This window comes from Schistocerca cancellata, chromosome 2 (genome assembly GCF_023864275.1).
Source record: "Schistocerca cancellata isolate TAMUIC-IGC-003103 chromosome 2, iqSchCanc2.1, whole genome shotgun sequence".
Taxonomy (NCBI): Eukaryota; Metazoa; Arthropoda; class Insecta; order Orthoptera; family Acrididae; genus Schistocerca; species Schistocerca cancellata.
The window spans coordinates 208,840,129-208,854,901 of record NC_064627.1 but is presented as its reverse complement, the minus strand read 5'-3'; the positions used below and the strand labels follow the sequence as shown (position 1 = coordinate 208,854,901).

The following is a 14,773-nucleotide window of genomic DNA, read 5'->3' as shown; positions in this document are numbered from 1 at the left end:
GAATGGCCAAAGACTTGTTGAACTATCTAGGGAACACAAACTGATCTTAAAAAGGAGGCCAAACAAACTTAAAACTTGGAAACATCCTGATTGCAGAAAAGGAGAATGGCAGCTGGATCATGTATTTATGGACAAATTCTTCCGCAGAGAAATCTACAATGTTAAAGTATTAAGAGGGGTAGATACAGGTTCAGATCATTACATTGTCAAAATAAAAATTGAGTTCACACAACTAAAAAAGAAACCAAAATGCAATAAACAGAAGAGGAACTTCGATCCCCACCAATTAATTAGAAATGATAGAGAAACCACACAAAACATAAAACTGACAGATAATTTAGAAGAACTGGTTCAAATTCTCAGACAACAAGCAGAAAATTTAGCCCTATTGAACCCATATAAAAGACATGCTGGGGTAACTGAGAATGTGACAAAATTCATGAAGAAAGACATCATGCATGTTTAAAATTTCAAACACACAAAACAGAAGAAAATGCAACTAACTTCAAAAATATCAGGAAAAAGTTCACAAATTATCAGGCAAACCAAGAAACAATCACAGAAATATCTAATCAACTCAGTAGTAGAAATTTACCATAAAATAAATTCCAGAGACTTTTACAAAATGTTTGGAAGACAATTACAAAAATTTACCCCTCCCACGTTAATGCTGAAAAGGGAAGATGGGAAAATGACACATAATGACAAGGAAAATGCCGAAATCATGGCAAAAGCATTTAGTAAACTTTTGAATTGTGAAAACCCAGGAATTTTTAGCAATTAATACAGACGCACCTATCAAGATTCTACCTGCTCTCATAAATCCTCCAACAATCCAAGATGTGGAAACGGCACTCAGAGAGATGAAAAATAATAAGGAAACCGGAGAAGACAAAATATTTGCAGAAATGTGGAAATATGCCAGTGATACAGTTCGAACATCCTTAAACATAGGTCTAACAAGAACCTGGACACAGAAAAGTTTCCCAGACATTGGACCTCAGCCACAATCCACCCACTCCACAAAAAAGGAGATAAAAGCAACCCAGATAATTACAGAGGTATCTCTCTCTTAGACCGCACATACAAGATTTTCTCCAGAATCCTATACAAGAGGATCAAAGAGCAACTAGAGGAAGAATTAGGTGAATACCAAGCAGGCTTGAGACCTTGGAGAAGCTGTGCAGAACAGATCATCACTTTAAAATTAGCCATAGCATATTACAAGAAATGAAATAAACCTCTTGTAATAACCTTCAATGTTAAAAATCTTAAGATATTTGGGCTCCATACAAAATTAATCAAATTGATAGAACTCACCTTAACCAACACTGTATCAAGTTCAGGGAGGAACTTTCTGAGCCATTCATTATAAAAACAGGTTTAAGACAAGGAGATTGCTTGGCACCCCTGCTGTTCAACTGTGCTTTAGAATACATAATGAAGGAATGGTGCAAGATTAACCCAAAGAACATCCGAATTGGAAGACCCAAAGACAATATGAGTTTAAATTGTCTAGGATTTGCTGACGACCTTGCTCTCTTGTCCAACAGTATTCAGGAAACCAAACAACAAGTTATCTCACTACAGGAAACAGCACAGAAAATTGGTCTTGGAATATCCTTTAACAGTCATCATGTTAACTGACCCACCACTTACAAACATAGGAAATCAAGAAATGAAAATTGTAGATAAATTTAAATGTCTGGGAGAAATCATAACATATAACCTCACTGAAAAGCCAACATGGCATAACAGAATAAACAAAACGAGCACAATATATCACCAAGAACACCTACAGCAAAAAGAGCCTGTCAATAACAACAAAATTAAAACACTGCAAAACAGTCACTCAACCAGAAATAACATACGCAAGTGAAACCATCTTCAAAACAACTAACGCTGCACGAATAGACAAAATACTCAAAATAGAGTGAAGAATCATCAGAACGTGCATCAACAAATCGTACCAGAAAGGTGGACACTGGAGAGTAGCTACAAATGAAACTAGGAAATAGAACTGGTAAAAAGTACAAGCAGGAAGAAACACATTTCATTTTTCGGACATCTAATCAGAACACCAGAGAACAGGATCATCAGGAGAATAACAGGAAAATTGTGGAATAGTAAGTGCAACATTAAGTGGATTACAGAAATCGAGGAGGATATGGATGAGCTACAGATTACATTGGAAGACCTAAGAAACAAAACCGACAAAATCAGGAAACTCACAGACAAACAAACCAGACTGTAAACGAGAATCAACAAACAGACAATAGGAAGGGTGATTTCCGATGAAGAAAGAAGGATGGGATCCGAGAAAATGAAGAAGACTGGGCTGAGAGGAAACTGAAAAATTCTTTGTATAAAGTAGGCTAGGGTGGTCCAATGAAGGCCGTAAAATGTCAAGAAACAAATAAATAATATTACCTATACTCACCAAAAAGTTAGGCCTAAGACGAAACTATTACGTTTTTCTGCGTTTTAATTTTATAGTACTATTTGTCAAATATATATAATGACAATATTACTATAAAATTAACTTTGGCAGTTAACATGTAACTATTAAATGCTGCGGGATTAGCCTGTTATCCACCAGTTTCAGAAATGAAACTCAAATTTTACGATTGATAACTTCACTTGGTTGACAAGTAGTTAACGTCCAAATAACATTTTACATACCATGCCGCCAAGTGTGATATCCTGGTCGTCCGTGAGTATGATGACGAAATTCGGTTTGTTTGCCCCACCCCATTGCAGCAACAGGGCGAAGGCAACCAGTTTTAGGAAAAGACTGCCAGCCGGCTTGACCATTGTGATCTTATGAAACAAGCCTTTTTACAGGCAGAACAGCTTTTAAATACCTCTCATCCGACTGCAATCAAAAGATAAGAGGCGTTTTACGTGATAAGAGTGGATGGCGAACATAGTAGTTTAAACAAACTGCCCTAATGGATCTGTGTAGCGGATTTTAACAGTTGTTTTCATTTTGTGATGAAGGAAAGAAAACTCTTATCAAGGCCTTCAGTATGTGTACTGCGACACGATCGACTGAAATGCTGCATTAAGTCACCGTGCGTGTATTTGGGAAGACTGGTTTTCAAATTCCCATCAGACCACCCCGATTTAGTGTCTCGTGGTTTCACTAACACACTTCACTCTAATTTCGGGATGACTATGACACTAAGGCAAACTTCGTATTCCATGTTCTAAAATGAGGATTGGCGTAGGTGCGCATGCTTGTCGTCCAGGTGTTAGACAGTAGTAGCACAAGAATTCACAGACAAGGAGCCATCTCAAACTGCAAGACGATCACAGCTTTACTTAGCAGAAATGTAGTAATCAGACTGAGCTTATAACGACATATAAGTATTTTTCTTGTTTTGCTTCTGTTAACAAAATTACTTTTCTATTGTGAATTACGACAATGGTGATACAGAAGATTCTTGCACGTAAAACATGAAACAATAATGTTTTCAATTTTGAAGAATAAATCGCAATTATATCCAAAAATGGCTCTGAGCACTATGGGACTTAAATTCTGAGGTCATCAGTCCCCTAGAACTTAGAACTACTTAAACCTAACTAACCTAAGGACATCACACACATCTATACCCGAGGCAGCATTCGAACCTGCGACCGTAGCAGTCGCGCAGTTCCAGACTGAAGCGCTTAGAACCGCTCGGCCACTCCGGCCGGCGCAATTATATTAGCTTTGTAAGATGTTCACTATCTTTTGTATGACCTACTTCTTTTGTTACTTCCTCAAGGCATTGATCTGTTAAGGTACGAGTTCCAAACATGATAGCATTAATGTCAAGGACATGGGGAAGAGAAATAATGCAGAATCATTTCAACTGAAACACCTCTAATGTGCTACAACGGTACATCATACCATTACATACCGGTACCATTTCTGCTACAAAATGGGCTCAATATTGCGCCCATCAGCGTCCAGAAGAGTCTGAAAGCCCAGGACTGCATTCTGCACAGCAGAACGAACTATGTCCGTAGGTAGCTGGCTATCCCTCTTGATATGCTGCTCTTCAGATCAGCACCTGTGTGAATGTTTCCCTGGAAAACCCTGTGCTCCAGGTAGCTCCATAACTAGAAATCACAGGGAATGAGATCATGTGATCGTGCCGGCGAAGCATTTGTATGGATCGGCTGATAGTTCGATCGTTTCCAAATGTGTTTCGAGGAAGCGGGCGAACTTCACGAGCGATGTGTGGTGGGGGCCCAACTTGCATGGAAACTGTTTAGTTCAATGCGTCTCTCTCCTGTAGGGCGAGTATGACATGCTGGCGAAGCATATCAGTCACACTATAAGACTTTGGTCTTTGAGCGCCAATGGCAGTTACGCTGGCCAGTCACACTGCACGTCTGTGGTCCTTGAGCCCCAAACTGTTCAAAATGGGCCAATGATGAACGTAGCCGTGAAGCCACACCATAGTGTGACACGTTCACCATACAGACGATCTTCATGCACAGTGATTGGAGGTGAAGATCCCCACACTCGGCAGTTCTGTGTGTTCACCTCCCACGTCAGACAAAAATGAGCTTCCATCCTCGTCAGCTTTAGTCCTCGCGAGAAAGTGGAGAGCGAAGTCAATAAATTGTGCGTCCTGTGGTGCAAGCTGCTTTACGATATGGATCTTGTACGGGTGTCATTTGAGAATGATTCGAAACACCCTTCCGTACAGTGGACCACGGTATTTTCAACTGTTGTGACACAGCACACACGCTGCCTGACGAATGGGAGTTGCGCGTAGCGTCGTCTGCCATAGCAACAGCGATTTCACAAACCACTTGTGGTGCAACCGGTCGTTGGCCTCTTCGCGGAGCGACGTCCAGTTCTCCAGTTGATTCGAACTACTTCATCATGCTCCGCACAGCAGGTGGTGAAAGAGGTCCCTTCAATAATCTTTTCAGCCGGCGATATTCTCAAAGTGCAGCTGCCAGCATTACTGTTGTTTTGATAATAAAGCTTTACCAATAATGCCCTTATTCCTCGGTCCAAGCTCACGTTGACACGTCAACAAGTGCACTGTGACTGGTCAGGTGTGTGAGACTATGAATCATATTGACTGATCACGGCACCTGCTGGCCATGGTTGGAACTGGACAGTGGCGCTGTGACGCATGGATATTATGCACCCCGCGCCCTACACATTAGTGCTACCAAGTTCGGTACTCGTACAGTAATTAGTTTCCGTGTTATTACGTGTAAAATAGGGAAAGTTCAATTACAACCACCCGATATGTGCCAATGTAAGTTCCTATAAGTAAGAGTTATTACTTATTTTCGTTCAAGCATTGACTCACGTTTTTGTATACGATACCACTAATCTCATTCATATGTTACTGACAGGTTTCAAGTAAAGTGTGGTTAAGCCTAATGTATGAACGGAAATAACCGACTTAGGCGATATCTGTTTAGCTGCCATTGCGACCATCTCACAGAGATAACTATACTTTGAACTCCTCCGTCCGAACAGGCTTTGGAAGGCCTAACGCTACCGACCAATCGCCGTTTCATACTCAGCCGAAGGTGTCACTGGAGTTCGGACAATCCCTTCTTAAATGATGCCTACAGTATAAGATCCACATCCTCTCTGAACTTCAAGTTCTATCCTTAGTAGTTTGGGCTGGGCGATGATGAGTCAGTGAATCATTCTCACCCTATTTCACCCCCTTAGGGATTGAATTTCCAAGAACTGTGAAACATGTATTTTTTCATCTCCAACCGAGAATCCAAAGACCGATTATCAAAGAATTAGTTTTAAAATTGCTTTCAAAACTAAGTTTTTCATAAAACGTTTCGCCCCCAATTTCACCCCCTTAGGGATTGACTTTCCAAACACACTGACATGCGTTTACTTTATTTCTAACAGAGAAGCCAGATACAAATTCTCATAGATTTAGCTCAAAAATGCTCGCACAATGAACTATTTCCACATAAACTTCCATCGCCCATTTCACCACCATAGGGGCTGAATTTCCAAAAACAGTGAAACACGCATTCTTTTATTTCTAACTGAGCTGTCAAATTTAAATTTTCATAGATTTAGCTTTAAAAATGCTTTCATAATATAATATTTTCATTAAAAAATCTAATCCCCTAATTCACTCCCCTTGGGATTCAGTTTCCAAAAACACTTAAACACGTATTTTATTATTTGTAACCGAGAAGTCAGATATCAATATTCATAGATGTAGCTTAAAAATACTTCACCAGTTGTTTAATAATGATATATTTTCAAGAAAAGCTTTCACCCACTGTTTCACCCCATAGAGGATTAAATTTCCAAAAATGACGAATCTCCTGTTTCTTTATTTCTGACCGAGAACACAAATATCAATTTTCGTAGTTCTAGCTTCAAAATTGCCTTAATAGCGACATTTTTCAAACCAAGCCTTCATCCCCTGTTTCACCCCCTTAGGGTTGGAATTTCGAGAAATCCCTTCTTAAACGATGCCAATAGTATGGCATCCACACATTCTCCAAATTTCAAGTTTCTACCCTTAGCTGTTTGGGCTGGGTGACGATGAATCAATCAGTCAGTCATGACATTGCCTTTTGTATACAGAGATCTAAAAACATAATCAAATTGTGGATGGCAGCTATGTTAAATGATAAACAATCTGTAGAGTTATAGAAATAAATTATTTTAAAAAATATTTATACAAAAATATTCCAGCTTTAGCAGTGGGGGTGGGGTCTTGTTTGAACTGTAATATATACTGTGAATAAATGCACGAACTTAAATCAAAAATGCTTCATCTCAATCAGTTAGCGCCATTTGTCATCTGCTTCTTACACGTTCTCGCCAATTTTATGTTAGCGTACCAGTTTTGACCGATCTCCGGGTGCTTCGCCATCCAATATTCGTGTTATGAATGCATTGTTAGATTCAAAGCGCTGTTGGTTATATTCTTTGCGCGACACCTTTGCAGCTTCAACAACTTATAGAATTGGTACCGGATAATGTATAAATATGTATGTACACATACAAATAACAGTCAGTACTTCCAAAGAGTCTGACGTTCAACCTCACTTCTATTCACAATGTAAATTATTGTGCTGTTGCCCTGCATTTATGGCATAATATATTGAACGAATACCTAAATAATATGCACACACACACACACACACACACACACACACACACACACACACACACACACACTCGATCGCGCGCGCGCGCTAACGCAAGAGATGGTGCGAAAAAAATCGGTAGTTACACATCTCATGAAATGCTTGTGACGTTGTTGGGGAGTAGTCTCATCATCATCAGCAGCATAATCCAGCATTATCAGCCACTCAGCTGCAGGCATTTCGGCTGTAACGCATATGGAGTGAACCATTGTGAACATACACACACACACACACACACACACACATACATACATACATAAATACACTGCGTTTTAGATGCATACATGAGGTGTCTTAAGAAAGGCAAGGGCTTTTGCTCTCATCACCACCAGACTGGATGTAATACCGTTTTACGGTTATGGATAAAAGACACTAGCCGGCCGATGAGGCCGAGCGGTTCTAGGCGCTACAGTTTGGAACCGCGCGACCGCTACGGTCGCAGGTTCGAATCCTGCCTCGGGCTTGGATGTTTGTGATGTCCTTAGGTTAGTTAGGTTTAAGTAGTTCTAAGTCCTAGGGGACTGATGACCTCAGAAGTTAAGTCCCATAGTGCTCAGAGCCATTTGAACCATTCTTTTTTTTTTTTTTTTTGTGAATAGACACTAACTCTGCAGTGAGCTCAACCAGAGTACCTGCGCACTATACAAGGTGTTACAAAAAGGTACGGCCAAACTTTCAGGAAACATTCCTCACACACAAATAAAGAAAAGATGTTATGTGGACATTTAATTTCCATGTTAGAGCTCATTTAATTTCGTCAGTATGTACTGTACTTCCTCGATTGAAGGAAGGTAATGTTGACTTCGATGCTTGTGTTGACATGCGACTCATTGCTCTTTAGTACTAGAATCAAGCACATCAGTACGTAGCATCAACAGGTTAGTGTTCATCTCGAACGTGGTTTTGCAGTCAGTGCAATGTTTACAAATGCGGCGTTGGCAGATTTCCATTTGATGTATGGATTAGCACGGGGCAATGGCCGTGGCGCGGTACGTTTGTATCGAGACAGATTTCCAGAACGAAGGTGTCCCGACAGGAAGACGTTCGAAGCAATTGATCGGCGTCTTAGGGAGCACGGAACATTCCAGCCTATGACTCCCGACTGGGGAAGACCTAGAACGACGAGGACACCTGCAGTGGACGAGGCAATTCTTCGTGCAGTTGACGATAACCCTAATGTCAGCGTCAGAGAATTTGCTGCTGCACAAGGTAACGTTGACCACGTTACTGTATGGAGAGTGCTACGGGAGAACCAGTTGTTTCCGTACCATGCATAGCCAGCGTGTGCAGGCACTATCAGCAGCTGATTGGCCTCCAAGGGTACACTTCTGCGAATGGTTCATCCAACAATGTGTCAATCCTCATTTCAGTGCAAATGTTCTCTTTACGGATGAGGCGTCATTCCAACGTGATCAAATTGTAAATTTTCACAATCAACATGTGTGGGCTGACGAGACCCGCACGCAATTGTGCAATCACGTCATCAACACAGATTTTCTGTGAACGTTTGGGCAGTCATTGTTGGTGATGTCTTGATTGGGCCCCATGTTCTTCCACCTATACTCAATGGAGCACGTTATCATGATTTCATACGGGATACTCTACCTGTGCTGCTAGAACATGTGCTTTTACAAGTACGACACACCATGTGGTTCGCGCACGATGGAGCTCCTGCACATTTCAGTCGAAGTGTTCGTACGCTTCTCAACAACAGATTCGGTGACCGATGGATTGGTAGAGGCGGACCAATTCCATGGCCTCCACGCTCTCCTGACCTCAACCCTCTTGACTTTCATTTATGGGGGCATTTGAAAGCTCTTGTCTACGCAACCCCGGTACAAAATGTAGAGACTCTTCGTGCTCGTATTGTGGACGGCTGTGATACAATACGCCATTCTCTAAGGATGCATTAGCGCATCAGGGATTCCATGCGACGGAGGGTGGATGCATGTATCCTCGCTAACGGAGGACATTTTGAACATTTCCTGTAACAAAGTGTTTGAAGTCACGCTGGTACGTTCTGTTGCTGTGTGTTTGCATTCCATGATTAATGTGATTTGAAGAGAAGTAATAAAATGAACTCTAACATGGAAAGTAAGCGTTTCCGGACACATGTCCACATAACATATTTTCTTTCTTTGTGTGTGAGGAATGTTTCCTGAAAGTTTGGCCGTACCTTTTTGTAAAACCCTGTATAGTATGAACAAATGCACGAACTTAAATCCAAAATGCTTCATCTCAACCAGTTTCCGCCATTTGTTATCTGCCTCTTACACGTTCTCGCCAATTTTATGTTAGCGTAGCAGGTTTGACCGATCTCCAAGCGCTTCGCCGTCCAATATTCGTGTTATGAATGCATTATTAGATTCAAAGCGCTGTTGGTTATATTCTTCGTGCGACACCTTTGCAGAGAGATGGTGCGAAAAAAATCGGTAGTTACACATCTCATGAAATGCTTGTGGCGTTGTTGGGGAGTAGTCTGATCATCATCATCCAGCATTATCATCCACTCAGCTGCTGGCATTTCGGCTGTAACGCATATGGAATGAACCATAGTGAACACACACACTCACACACGCCACACACACACACACACACACACACACACACAAACACACACACACACTGCGTTTTAGATGCATACCTGAGGTGTCTTAAGAAAGGCTCGAGGGATTTGCTCTCATCACCACCAGACTGGATGTAGTACCGTTTTACGGTTATGGATGATAGGTACTAACTCTGCGGTGAGCTCAACCAGAGTAGCTGCGCACTATATACTAAGTGTGACGGTAGGGGACGGCAGGATCATTGTTGCATTGTGTGTTCGCAGAGACTAGTGGGATGGATTCTCGGCAATCCTTCCCCCCCCCTTTCACCCTCCCCTAAAAAAATTACATTGCCTTTTGGAAACACATACTTTTCTGAGACTTACCAAAGCAATAAAACATATCTCCGAATCACCAGAGTGTAATGTTTATAGCTTGTTCTGTCTTAATTGAAGGACAAAATTATAGGAACACTGAAATATATTGTAGTGGAACGGATGCTGCTGCAATCAGAACCCCTTGGGAGCTCCTAATTAGAAAACAAGAAAAGATATCAAAAAAGGTCGTGGGAGAAAACGGGAGCACCTCGTAGCTTCTGTCTGTTTTGTATGTATGAATGTCTTCCGAATGAAATTTGATGTGTTGGCACGACCCTCATTATATAGAACGTGGATAATAAATCTGTAGTGAAAACACTAGAAACTGCTGTCTGATACTGGTATGTAGCACGAATCTCATTAAGCTGCAGCATCTGGTTACTCCTCTTCATAATATGCCAATCTTAATGAGCGTATTTAGGACCAACACGCGCTATTTCACCAGAGATCTCGAGCTGTCGCTGAAGGCTGCTGCAGGCAGACATTTGCGTCCGGCGGACATCAATGTCACTGCATCGCCTTTCGGAAAAGTGCCCACATGTTGGCGTACTTGTAAAATACATAAACGCTAATCATGTGAAATTATCGTAGTGTTTCCCGATCCTCCTCTAATATCTAATCCTTTCACATCTCATATCTCACACCACCGCTGTCTGATGCGCAGTGTCGTCAGACTTTACAACGAAAATGTTGTCATAAAGCTCTGGAAACTTAGAAGAATTCGTTACAGCAGTCGTTTGCTACTATACTCAATCTTATGACGATCATTAGCCACTGTATGAAGTACAGCGTGAATCGTAGCAGTGGGCCTGTCTACAATGGTCATTCGCAGACTTATGTAAATAAGTGGCTGCTGTTGATCTCTATACAATTTTATAAACATAGGCAAAAGTAGAAATGAAAGTCACTTTTGCTAGGTGGTCTTGGCGTGAGATTTGCCAGAAATCAGTAAACATAAAGCTGTATTTCACATAGCACACTAACCTATGACGCGCTAACTAACGTGAATTATTTTCCTGTAAAGTATGTAGAAACTCCTGCACTAATTACCATTCTATAACCGACACTTGCCTTCATCTGACATGTAATCTAAAGGAATTTTATCGTGACTTCAGTGGCGGTTAAGACAGGTTGCTTGAATTCTACGTAAGATCCTGACACACATCTTCCTGACTTCAGATCGTGATATTAAGCTCTGTTAAGTCACATATATTCCTAGTAAAAAGTAATAGTATTTATGATGGTGTTAAACACATATTACAGCTTGTGAAAGTAATCAATTTATTAATTTTTTTTTTAGTTTCATCTCATTCATAGTGTTATACGAGGCAAACCACCAGGAATTGATAGGGAACCTAAATAGAAACAGAAAAGTTCACATACACAAATAGTCACTTTTTTAGTTTCTTACTGGCACATTTTTTTGTTACGTGTTTGCTTCGTTTCAGTCTTTTTGTTTTCAGATTTTCAGGTCGGTTCTGCAGGTATTTTTTCTTTTGAAATGTTATCTTCTGATGGTTAAAAGAAATGCTCAAAATGTCTAGCATTAGCTCTCACACAAGCGTCTAAACACCGCAACATGGACTGTCTTAGTCGCTCCCATATTATAGGTGTCTGCTGTATCAGCTGAACACTTGGCGAAGAATATCAGCATTAGCAGTAGGTCTTTAATGCCTCCAAAAATAAAAATCCATTGGATTGAGATCAGGAGATCGAGAAAGCGAAGATGTCGCTGCCCCAACACCACATATTCTGACGTAAGTGTAGCGGAATGTCTTCCAGCAAAACATTTAAAAGCTTGATTAAAATTCACTATAACATGTCCCAGTCAGTTCCATAGGAAATGAAAGATCCAATTAATCGGTCTCTAATTGCATCAGCCAATACACTTATCCCAAACTGTTGTTAATGTCTTATTTCCAAAACTACAAAAGGATTTTCCGCCCATACATGAGTGTTGTGAAAATTCTGCATTCCATTCCTGGTAAACTTTTCTTCTTCAGTGAATAGTGTGACAGACAGACAGACAGAGTTGGTCTTGAGCATATACCATCAATATCCAAGCACGAAAACATTTTCTGGATTGAAAATCTGTTTCAATAAGACCTTGTACTCTCTGAAGATGGTATAGGTAAACGAGTTGCTCTCATAATACTTTCTACACTGTCAGATGACTCACATTCTTAGCTTCTGCTATTCATCTGCTCGTGCTGCCGTTTGATTGTCCTCAATATGATGTAGCACTCGAGCTTCTAAATCAGGCGTTATAACACTTTTTAGTTTTCCAGCATGAAATGGCCTTTTCTCAAAAGAGCCTGTCTCCGCTAGACGTTCATGTACATTTTGAAGCGTCTTATTGTTGGGTAAATGTCGATTACGAAATCATTCAGCATACAGACTTCTGACTTTAGACGCATTGCAATTTGTAAGTCCATACATCAGGTGCATATCCGTCGTGTGCTGATTAGAATACATTCCAGCCAGAAATATGCGGTACACACTAGTCCAATAACACTACAGGCGGGCAGGAGTCACGCTCATCACTAAGTCAGACAGCACGTCGCTGTACCGCTGAGGTCACCAATGCATGCTTGTTCTGTGGTGCCCTTCTCAGAACTAGACGATTACATTCCAGGTGGCAGAAGAATGTTCAGTACACACTAAACACTAGTCCAATAAGAAATGTAGAACAAGATTCAACTACTGATTGTGTTTTCAATACCAAAAGGACTTGTTTGTTTACTAGTTCCAAGGCAGTTAAGATAAATATAAGAAGGTTTTGACTTAATAGTTCCAAAACATACAACTTTTTAAATGGAAAAAATAAGTGTAGAACCAAGCTTGTAAATTTGAAAACGAAAAACAGAAACGAAACAAACATGTAACACCAAAAATGTGTTTGTAACTAAGAAGATAAAAACATTACCATACGTCTGTCTGAACTTTTTTACTTCTTTTTAAGTCTTCTATCCATTTTCCAGATGTTTCCCACATGTTAGTTAACGTCCTGTACATTTACATAAAGAATGCCCTGTCAAAGTGGCAACATTGTTCACTTATTGAAACTTTAACTATTCTAGTACTACTTTGGTCAAATGACGCTATAAGCACATTGGAAATATCCCCTTGTTTTGAAAACGGTTATTTTCAAAATATATGGATTTTTCTAGTCAATGGTATCCAATGACATTTTGTTCATTTTTATATTTACAATACATTAAAATCTATTCTTGGCTTTTCCACTGACAAGTGTAAGGCCTGATTCGGCTCAGATTTGGAACGCGACTTGTATACAACCTTATATGAAAGACTAAGATATTTTGACTCAATACCCCCACCCCCTCCCCGTTTTTGAGAAACCCACAGCAGAAATTCATGACGCGCAATCGACTCTGAATTGACGAGATCGATAGATGATTGAAAACTAAGCATTGTTCATCATACATATAGCTCCCGCAAACGCTTATTTTCCTCGAAATCTGGGAAAGAAGCTTTTTTGTCTGTAGCGTTGTTCGATTTCCAAATACATTTTTTAATTTGTATTTTTTCGAAATTGGTAGGAATGGGAGGGTTAATAAGTTAAGTAGGCTCAGTCAGTAAGAAATAATAACAAGGTGGGCAAATAAATTTATCATTCGACTGGATTAAGAAATAATTGAAGCTTTAAGTCTCGTTGTATGAAAAAGTTCCGAATAAGAGTGCTGCGAGGACGGGCATTTGGCGCACGTTATCGCGTAAGAGAGAAAAACGAACGTCACTCGCAACTTTACACGTAAAACAACGCATTCGTACACGGTGCAACATTCCACCACAACGTCTGGAAAATTGATGCCTAAAGCCTACCTGCCCTTATAAGGAACAAATGATTAATTTTGTTCTTGACCTGTAAAAGAGATCAATCGTTTAACCAGCTATTTAAAACTATGTACGTCACTTGCTCCAAATAGGGTAAACTGACAAAATTTGCAAACCATATCTAGAGAACATTTTGAAACCATTCGTTTGTGATAAGTTTTGTCTGATGCTGGACTCCTGGGGTGGACAGACTAATACAGTCATGTATGATAGCATCTGTATTGATGGTCAGGGTCAACCGAATTGCACGGTAGAAGTAATACTGCCGAACTGCGAGCCCGTGTGCCAGTCACGCGATGTTTATTTTTATCGCCAAGTTAAAAAATTGCAATCTGCTTCTGGAAAACCATCTGGGACCTCACAGCCGCACGGATGCAATAACGATTCTCAGCATTATTCATGATCAACTTCCAGCATCGATATTTCAGGCAATACTATTCGTATATGTGGTACACATCAAAATTAATTTCCGGAGAAGAAATATTTTAAAATGTAAACCCAGTCTGTTTTCCGCCTAATCTTCGAAAGGAACGATGTAATTGCGTGAAGACTGCTTTCATGAGACGTTCTTGATGCCGTGAGTATATCTGCTTCGAATGTTTATGTGTCAGTATCCATTAGTTGTTCGAAAGAAATACAGGAGACGTAACAGAGCGAGTGAAAGAGCCATTGTAAGGTAAACAGGTTCAAATTTTTAATTCTTTAGTAACCCAAGTCAATGAAACATTTATTTGTCTACCTTTTTGTTTTTTCCATTTTGGTTTATTTGCATTATTAACCCTCCTATTCCTACCAATTGCGAAACGGAAAAAGTACAAACGGAAAAATGCACTGGGG

At 40.3% G+C, this 14,773-nt stretch overlaps 1 protein-coding gene across 1 annotated transcript in view; it reads right to left on the bottom strand.

The window, feature by feature from the left end:
* LOC126161539 (N-acetylglucosamine-6-sulfatase-like) overlaps positions 1 to 2,814 on the bottom strand; it is a 110,582-nt gene extending 107,768 nt beyond the window's left edge. Inside the window, exon 1 of the mRNA XM_049917464.1 lies at positions 2,683 to 2,814. Coding sequence (XP_049773421.1) covers positions 2,683 to 2,814 — 132 coding nt within the window. The remainder of the gene's footprint in view (positions 1 to 2,682) is intronic.
* Positions 2,815 to 14,773: the final 11,959 nt, after the last annotated feature.